We start from the raw sequence: 10576 nt of genomic DNA on the forward strand, positions 1-10576 counted from the left end.
TCTTACAAAAAATTAATAAACAAAGAATTGTTATGAGTTGTTGAACAACTTTCATACAATTGAAGACTTTATCCATGTCTCTTACAAAGACAAAATTAATAAACGAAGAGTTGTTAGACAACTTTCATACAATTGAAGACTTTTCTATGTCTTTCACAAATAATGAACTCCATAAACGAGACATTTCTACACGTGTTTGTTACATATCTTTTATACACAAGTTGAATATAAAACCCATTTCAAAAAATGGTTTACAGACATTTATATATTGCTTAACGGCATAAAAGATATTTATAAATTGCTTAACGGCATAAAAGACATTTATATATTGCTTAACGGCATAACAGATTTCCGCATTATGGTACCCGGTTAAAACCCGACCACCCGACCCGGAACCGGTTCCTACCCGTGGTACAACCTGATATTGGGTTTCTCCTCCTCGTACTTGTATCCGAAACTGGTTCCACCTTTACCTAGTCAAAACCCGAACCGGACCCACCGAAACCCGTAAAAAACCCCGGAAAACCCAGTTAAATACCCGGCTATATTCGGAACTGGATCTTACCTGGGCCGGTTTTGACTTTTGTTTACCATACATGAGAACTGGTTCCTACAAAATACCTAGTTTGTGCACTTGTAATGAGGTGTGTAGATTAGGTGAACCTGATTAACATGAACCAACTTAAACCACAATATATTTAGGGTTGGATTAAGTAGGGTCAAAACGTTTTCATTGGGTTAGTTCGACAAACATGGATTATAATTATGGTTGGGTTTCAAGTCTAGAAGTTTTGATACATTAATGTATTAACTAAACTTTTTTTTTTGTATGTGTTTATCATGTTGCATGTTGGATTGGTTATGAGGGGCTTAATGGTGATGAACATAATTGTAATATGAGTAAGTGGTTCTGTCAGGTTTTATATGAAGATAATGGTTAAGATTGGAGTGTAATGTGAGGAGTTATTCGTTTGGTATGAACATAGTGATTTAGCTCTTTCATGATGCACGGGAGAGTAGTTGACGGTAAAGACATCATCATCATTATACGAGTATTGAATTGAATTAAGCTTTGAAGTCAAGTCGTGATTAGTTTGTTCTTGTAACGCACTCAAATGATTTGTTTCTCAATTTGTACTCTTATGAGTATGAGACAATGACGGTTTTTCCATATGTTAAGCTTAAATAAACTAGTTTTATATTTTATGTAAAATTATAGTCAATTTAAAATAAGGTATGACCATAAGATTGTCACAAAAAAACGAGGCGTAAAAAAATATAAAAGAACTTGAGCCTTAGACCATTCTCATTGGCAACCTCATCATAGATAGTCCCACTATTTGAAAAAAAAAATTAAAAAACCTTGAATTTATGGCACACGAGTCGCTACATCAGACACCTATAGGCTTGCCACATGTCAACACTTGAATTGATGTGTTTTTAATGTCTTTTTCTCTTTTCTTTCACAATAATTAGATTTAACTCTTATCTTGATTTTTTCTAATAACTAAGTTTTTTAAATAGTTTTCGGAGTCGGTTAATATCAAACGCTACAATTACATAATTTGAGAAATACAAATTCAAGATGTCTTCTATTACAACATGAGCATCCATAATTTGCAGTTGGCAATTAAGCGGTGCTCAAAAGAATCCAACCAGCAATCATTGATCAAATACATTTTCAAGCTATACCAAGACGATTCAGACCTACACATTACGTATTCTTTGGCTATTCTCTACTCCATCCGAAGATGTATTTCCTCTGTCATTTAAAAAAAAAACTTTATATGAACGGGTACAACTAACCAATTGAGCGGATCCAAGTGTCGTTTAGCCTCTACTGGCTAGATGCTTTTGAAGAAGCTGTTGGTATAGGTGAGGAGCCGGGATTATTATGATCAGAAGTGGCGGATCGAGTGGCTTCTTTTTTCAATTTGAAGTTGTTATATGCTGCAACACCAGCAATGGCTGCATAAACGATAACAGTGTCCACAATTATATCCAATTCCAAACGCTCCTCTTAGGCATTATAACGTTAAATATTCATAAGTTTAAACCTTGGTCGAAAAACCGTTTTGGGTCAACCTGACCCGTTTAACCAACCTGCCCAACCCGTTAGTTTCAAAATCAGTAAAAAGTCACGTTTTCATAACTTTAAACCTTGGGCAAATAACCATTTTGGGTCAGTCTAACCCCTTTCAACCCGCATAAAAAGTTACCAGCTTTAACCCGTTATCTAACCTGACAACTTTTTACGTTTAGTGAAAACTAATATTTGCAGGTTGGGTTGTATCAGCCCGTATAACAATTGAGTAACTTTTTATGTCTGTCATAAGCATACGGGGTGTTGTAACCCGTATAATAAGTTGCCCAATTTTTAAGGCTGCAAAAAAGTTGAGCCAGATCGAGCTCGAACTTAAACAAGCAAGCCTCGACTCGTCTATTTTAAAAAGCTGAAAAGACAAGCTCGACCTCGTTTCGTAAAAATCCAGCTCTTAACCAAGTATCGTATACTTTTCTATTTTATTACTTATTTTACATCCTTTACTCTTTTAGTGTAAAGAACAAAGGAATAGTAAAAAAAGCAATAAAAGAAGGTGGAAAGCGTTACCTATTGCATAACCGAAGATATTAATCAAGGTGAGCTTTGTATCAGCAAAAAGAATTGCTGACATTAAGACCACGACCCAGTCTTTAACAACACCAGCTACACGAATCGTGAGAGCGCTTGTATGTTGAATCACAAGGAAAACCGAAAGATTTAGAGCAAAAGTGCAAATAGAATTGAGTGTCAACACGAACGGATGGAAGTTCCAAGTCCCCTGTGCATCCATCTTTGGTTTCTCCAAAAATATCCATGGGATCAACAGACAAAGAGCGCTGCACAGCCAATCAAGATTCTGTTCACATACACAGAAATGTAAAGAATAAAACGGTGACAAAAAATATATTTTTTTAGTTTTCTTGTAAAAATATGTGTATTCTGTTCACATAAACAAAAATGTAAAGAATAAAACGGTGACAAAAAATATATTTTTTTATTTTCTTGTAAAAATATGTGTATTCTGTTCACATAAGTTCACAGTTAACAGCCGCATAGTGGTTTTCTTTTTATGATTATTGTTATTATTTATTCAAAAATATAGTTAACCAGTCTAGCGGTATGCACAAAACCGAAATAACCGATCCTTGACCGAAAGAACAAAATAACCGAACCCAAACAAAAACTGACGGTTTGGTTTTATGTTTTCGTAAAATACGATATTTCAGTTTGGTTTCAGATTAGCATGCAGTTAAACTGAAAAAAAAAGACAGAACCGAACCAAATGTATAATTTATTTTTTTTGGAATGCTATGTGAGAGTTTAATTAATAGTGTAACCCCAATATTCTAGCCCAAATGTATAATAATCAATTAATCATTTATTAACAAAAGACTTAAGCCCAAACTCATTATTCTGGCCAAATTTATTTTGGCCCAAATATTTCAAGCCCAAATGTTAAAACCAAAACCGATCAGTTTTCAAAACTCAAAACTACATTTTTAGAATTTAAAAAAAACATAAAGTGATTGTTAATTGTAGACGTACATGCTGTGTTTATCAAAACCTTAAATTAATTTTATAATTATAACTAATCCTAAAAGCAACTAATGAGGTTATGAACATTTGAATTTCCCTTGGAGTGACTTGCAACTTGTCTCAACTCACGTGTTTGACCCATTTGACTTGTTTCCCTTGTAGCTGATTACACAGATTTGACTTGTTTGAGATAATCAAACCCGGATCTATGCGTTCATAAGTAAACAAGTCAAATATGTTGCACCTATATTCTCTAGGGGTACAGATGGGGAAAAAAGGGACTTGCCTGCAAGGGCTCACGTAATACATCATGGAAATCGGGTTCAATTTGAGACCCTTCTTTCTGACAAAGATCTCCATAAATATAAGTCTCAAAGCTTCACCAACGACACCTCCCATTTGGTAAACAACACCAATCCAATTAATGTTGATTTCCCCATAAGAAGCCACTAATACTCCAAAACTTATCACAGACATTATCAGAAGCATCCTCATGCTCATTACTTCAAGTCCAGCTGCTACCCCAAGAATGAAAACAGCTACAGGCACTACACATCACTCAAAATATAAATGTTATTGCTATGGTAAAACAAACGAGTCGAGGGTTGGGTAGCATGTCAAAAAAATTTGTCTAAAAAGTTTTATAAATAACTAGCGTCAAAATTGTCAAATATGAATAAAGGTAATAATATAGTCCTGACCCAGAAATTATACTTTTATTTACGGGCTACTTTGGAAATCATACATTTTTTATATGAGCTGGTATGATAATTAAGTATTTTTTATGCGCTCTAGTTTGATAATTAAGTTTTTTTATGTGATCTAGTTTGATAATTAAATTTTTTTATGCGGTCTAGTTTGATAATTAAGTTTTTTTTATGTGGTCTAGTTTGGTAATTAGTGATGCGCCACCTCATATATTAGCATGCCACAAGCAAGAAACCAGTCACTCGGTGATCAAATTACCAATTTAGCCCCCTTCAAATAAGTAGGATTACAAGATCAGTAAATTACTGAGTACAATTATGTTGCTATTCTAAAAAATTTGACCTACAATGATTTATAAGATTTTATGCATTATAGATAACATTTTGGGCAAGTTTCGTTCAACCAGTTTCCTTTAAGCTAAAGCTATTTAATTTAACCCATTTGACTTGCCAGAGAAAATAAATAGATATATATCTTACATCTGAATCAGCTTGTTTATAAGTAAATAGATCAAAAATGCCACCTGTATGTGTGGCTAACAAGAACACCAATAGAGACTCAAGTTTTTTGAGTTACTATAAATAGGACACAGATCAGCTTAAATATTGAATAAACTTACTGACTGCTTTCAACATTTGTGCAAAGGCAACAGATATATAGAGATATGCGGTGTTTCCAAGCCAAAGTGTCATAGCAAACATTGCACCGATTGGAATCACTGATGTCGTGTATCTGTAAATGGTTATTGTTATTAACCATACAAATAGTGAGTAGCAATTAAGAAAAAGGAAACATATTACAACACGCTTGACACCTAAGCATTTGCAACAGAGAATTGCTACACGGGGACCAAAAGAAGCTGTCCACTGAGTAACCAACATTCTTTGTTATTTCAGATAGGACAAAAACAAGTGTAATGCTTACATTTCGAGTGTCATTCCTTCCTCAATTTTTAAAATCTGCAAGTAAATGCAAATTCCTGTTACATATTCTAGAAGCTATTTATAGATAACTAGATGGTGAAGTTATACACATGACGTAAGCGTCATATTACCTTGAGAACTTTAGTGAGTACAAAACAAAGCACAGATGAAAAAATCATATGAAGAAGTGTCAACCCAAGTGGATATGGAAAGTTTATCTCCTTTGATGACAAAACCCACTGCATCACCACAGATGTAAAAACTAAGTAAATTTCAATCCAGCAAATATAATTATGCAAACACACTCCCACATTAGAATGAATAAATTAGCATAACTAATGTCACACTTACGAATATTAACAGATGAAAGGTATTAATGGTCAGCTAATTAAAAAGGTTAACTATACAATTTGCATTATTATTCAAATTAAACTCCTCTTACTTCATCTCCTTCACTGGATATCACTGAAATTTATCCTATGACTCCTGTCCTCACTAATTCCACCAATTTTCTATAAACCCTATGTTGTCAAAAGCCCTTCAGGTGTGCGCCTACGCCCTCAAGCATAGCAAAGGGCAGGAAAAGCGCCTTGCTGCCATCCAGGCCCCTCGGCAACCTTCAGGCAGGATTCCGGCCAGATTACCGTCAGATTCTGGCGAGATTTCAGCCAAATCCCAGTAAAACTTTGTAAACTCCCGGCAACCTGGTCTGCAAAATCCAAACCTGGAACCATCCTAAACAAACCTAAAACATGTCTGAAACCTAAAACGCACCTAGGCCCAAGGCATACCCTTTGTGCCTTGCGCCTTTGACAACTATGTATAAACCTACAAATGTAACTAAAGGTGCACTCAAAGATACTACATTCCAAGCAAATGTAATAATCCTATATAAACTGAAGCTAGAGAATTCAAATGTATTATATTTTAATGCCCAAAGTGCCCTAAACCCACCACATTCCCCCTAATATAAACTTCAATTTGGGCGAATTGTTTATGCAATGTACAGCCTACTGCTTTTGCGATTACCTAACTTGACTTTAATGAAATCAACCAAAATTAAACTGAGAAGATCACAAACTTTGCTCACGGAACTTAGGTTGTTTAACCTAGGTATGCAATACTGCAATGCAAACGGTTTTGCAAATTCTCATCATATCATCAATGATTCCTGATGAAAAATTAACTCCGAAAACATGACAAACCTCAGTAATTTTGATAAGATCCCAAATCTTGGTCAAAGATGTTATTGAAAAAGGGGGAAAGTGAGTAAATGAGATGCTGAAGATTAGGGCCGGTTATTATTCTATTAGCTTAATTTTAGGGTCGGTTATTATTCTGTTGGTGCTTATTTATATTATTTGTGCTAGGTTTAGGGGAGTTAATGCTTATGTTTATGAATTTACTTGGTTAAAATCCTTGTAATGGAGATCTAATCCTTCTCGAATAGGATTAATTGGAGAATAGCCTGTCTCGAATCGGGCCAACTATCCTTTAATTTCTTGTTTATGTTTTGGTCTCTATCATTTGGTTCCATTGCCGGGAAATTCAAAGAGAAAATGATGTTAAACAACAGAGAAGATGCTATCATGGCTCAATTAGCAGCCATTATATTCCCTCATAGCCTTGAAGGATGATATTGTCGAGATCAAGAAGGCTTGGATGGGTGACATGGGAACTCAGGATGAATCTGAAGAGCCATTGCGAGATCTGGTGAAAGAGGATGCTCCCGACGACAGTCCTAATGATGACGTTGTCGGATATGAGCATGTTTCGGGTGATGGCGTTGTCAAATCTGAACATGTTTTGGGTGCGGTGAAGTTGGTGCAAGAGCCCTATCTGGAATCTCAAAATCAAAAGGTTTTCGTTGTTCAAGCGGTTGTGAATGTATTGCACTTGAACACGAAGATTGAATATTTGGGTCAAACCCTAGCGTTCACCCGTAATCCCTCAAGAGAAACCATAGAAGTTCATCACTTTAGCCCCCACACGAAACGTCAATTCGTATGGGGAAAGTCACACGGCAAATTTGAAACTCAGATTTGCACAAGCAAAATTGTAAACGCGGATTTGAAACGCACAAAAGTCAATTATCAACCACAATATGTTTTGGTTCAACAATGGGTCTATGGAGGGGGTCAACCTATAATTGAATGGCTTATTGCTTGGCACAACAATTCCTTTCTTTTCGACTTGAGGACAAGTCGTGTCTCCGGGCCGGAAGTATTGATAAGATCCCAAATCTTGGTCAAAGATGTTATTGAAAAAGGGGGAAAGTGAGTAAATGAGATGCTGAAGATTAGGGCCGGTTATTATTCTATTAGCTTAATTTTAGGGTCGGTTATTATTCTGTTGGTGCTTATTTATATTATTTGTGCTAGGTTTAGGGGAGTTAATGCTTATGTTTATGAATTTACTTGGTTAAAATCCTTGTAATGGAGATCTAATCCTTCTCGAATAGGATTAATTGGAGAATAGCCCGTCTCGAATCGGGCCAACTATCCTTTAATTTCTTGTTTATGTTTTGGTCTCTATCAAATTTCTATAAACTTAAAGTATCATCCGTGACTGCTTATGCAGTCCTACATTCCAAGCAAAAGTATTATTCATATATATAAACAGAACCTAAATAATTGAAATGCACTTGAACCTTAATGCCAAAAGTGCCTAACCACAACATATTTCCTCCCTATCAGCTTCATTATAGGCATATTGTTTCTACAATACGCAACCTACTAGTTTTCCGTTTACCTAACTTGACTTCAATAACATTAAGTCATTAACCAAAAATCAACTGTAAATATCACAAATTATAATCACAAAACTCAAATTATTCATCCTAGGCATAGAATGCAAACAACAAACGGTTTTGCAAATTCTCATCATATCACCAACAATTCCTACCAATACCATAAACATCTAATGCAAAAACCTAACAGATCTCGGTAATGTCTATAAACCTAAAGTATAGTCCTGCATTCCAAGCAAAAGTATTGTTCCTATATAAACAGAATCTAGATACTTAAAATGTACATGACCTAATCCCCAAAGTGGTGAAGTACCCTAACCGCAAGTTCGCAACACACTTCCCCTCCTATCAGCTTCAATTTAAGCAAATTGTTTCTACAATGCGCAACCAAGTAATTTCCGTTTAACTAACTTAACTTCAATCACATTAACCATAAATCAATTAAAAAATATCACAAATTACACGCACAAAACTCAAATTATTCAACCTAGATACGCAATGCAAACAATGAACTGCAAGTTCTCATCATATCATCAACAATTCCTACCAAAATCATAAACATCTAATGCAAAAACCTAACAGACCTCGGTAATTTCTATAAACCTAATGTATAGTCTTATCAGATTCAATTTAGGCATACTATTTCTACAATGCGCAACCGAGTAATTTTCGGTTTACCTAACTTAACTTCAATCACATTAACCAAAAATCAACTAAAAATATCACAAATTACACTCACAAAACTCAAATTATTCAACCTAGGTATACAATAAGTCAATAACTTCTTCTCATTATTAATACTCTCAATTCATTAACGATTCGTAACAAAATCACACACATCGAATGCAAAAACCTAACAGATCTCAGTAATTCGTAACATATTTAACAAAACCGTAACGAAATGATAAGAAAAACGACCTTATTGAAGAAGATCTGGCCGCTGGAAAGAGCGATGTAGAGAAGAAGGTAGCAATACGTCAGCATTCCGTCCTTGACTGGATTATTATTATTATTATTATCCGCCATTTTTGAACAGCAGAAGGTTTCGTGTCGAAATGATATGTTACAGAGAGAGTTGACGGAAGAAAGTCGGTGGGATTGATTGTGTGTGAAATTATAAAAAGATGTTAGCGAATGCGTTACCGGAAAGTCACGTTGCTGATAGATACAGATAATAATAATAATAATAATATTATTATTATTATTATTATTATTATTATTATTATTATTATTATTCACGTGGAGTTGTGTTTACATCCTACTCAACTTTTAGAATCCCGTGTCACTTCGGAGCACAGGTGGACGGTGGTTAAACGAACCGATTCGAAAATTGAACCGAAACCGTACCGGTTTGAAACCGATTATATAGAAACCGGTTTGGAACCGATTGAAACCATGGGTTCGGAACCGGTTTGTAATTTTCTTCACCAAAACCAGTTCCAAACCGGTTAACCGAACCGAAACCGGGCAAAAACCAGAACCGAAACCGATCATAACCCGGTTTGACTTTTGTTGACCAAACCGAACCGGTTTTAACCCAGCCCACTTTTGAGTTTTAAACCGGTTTGTGCACCTCTACTTTGGAGTAGTTGGTTTTAAGTAAGTTAGGCCTAGAGCATTAAAATAAGTATAAACAATTGATATAGCGTATCTGAAAGATTCACTTAGGTTGTTAAAAGAAAAAAAATACTTTGAGGTTTGTACCCGAACTCACAATTTATGAAAGTTATAATGTGATTGGTTTGTTTGTGGTGGACCATATCTCCTTGGTTCCTTTACGTTGTGTTCTCGACCTCACTTGACGAATAAAAAGAAAGGAAAACATTTTCATTATTTTCCTTCTTTTATGTTCTTTTCACTTTCCTTTTATTTCCTTTCATCCAATTCCTTTCAAAATGGAAAGAAAAGAATCTGCACTACGGAAGCTCCAACTTTCCTTTCCCTTCTTTCTGAAACTCGGAAACACACTTTTTATTATTTCATTTTCTTTCCTTTCTTAAATGAAACTCGAGAACACAAGCCTCCTTTTCTTTTCCTCCATTTCATTTTCTTTTCTTCCTTAAGTTGAACCCGGAATCAGAGTGTTAAGGCGTGAGTGGAATGGCACCTTCCATTTTGATGCCCACGGCCTAATGCAAGATTGTATGGATATTGGGTGAGTAGGATTGGACTATGTCTTCATGGGTTTGGCTAGGGCCAAATTTAATTGCTAGGATATTTCGTGTTTCGGGTTTTACTCGGATTGAACTGATGCAAATTCATCCTCAAACTTAAGAATGAGAAACGATCGAACATGCATAAACTAGACGTGCACAAAATAACCGGTTCAGGACCCGAACCGGTGGACCCGAACCTACCCTACCTGCGGGTACGGACCAGGTTTTGGTTTTCCCCCGAGAAATGTACCCGAACCGGAACCGACCCGAACCTAGTGGAACCGGTTCCGCCAATACCCGGTCAAAACCCGATCCTACCATACCCGAAACCCGAAAAAAAAAACCGATGGAACCTGTCAAAACCCGGTCAAATACCCGAGTATACCCAGAATCGGTTCCTACCCGGACCCGGTTTTGACTTTTGTTGACCATACCCGGTTCCGGTTCCAAACCGGTCCGG

At 35.8% G+C, this 10576-nt stretch overlaps 1 protein-coding gene across 1 annotated transcript; it reads right to left on the reverse strand.

Moving 5' to 3' along the window:
• Positions 1-1566: 1566 nt before the first annotated feature.
• On the reverse strand, positions 1567-8989 carry LOC143610275 (putative sugar phosphate/phosphate translocator At3g14410). The gene is made up of 7 exons (XM_077084799.1): positions 8879-8989; positions 5343-5450; positions 5213-5247; positions 4908-5020; positions 3867-4128; positions 2612-2880; positions 1567-1968 (listed from the first exon to the last, which is right to left on the reverse strand). The coding sequence occupies exons 1-7, from the start codon at positions 8984-8986 to the stop codon at positions 1838-1840; spliced, it is 1026 nt and encodes a 341-aa protein (XP_076940914.1). The 5' UTR covers positions 8987-8989; the 3' UTR covers positions 1567-1837.
• Between the last annotated feature and the right edge of the window lie 1587 nt (positions 8990-10576).

This window comes from Bidens hawaiensis, unplaced genomic scaffold (assembly GCF_021521415.1).
Source record: "Bidens hawaiensis isolate Kalapana, Puna unplaced genomic scaffold, B.hawaiensis_p1.1 tig00025567_1, whole genome shotgun sequence".
Lineage (NCBI taxonomy): Eukaryota > Viridiplantae > Streptophyta > Magnoliopsida > Asterales > Asteraceae > Bidens > Bidens hawaiensis.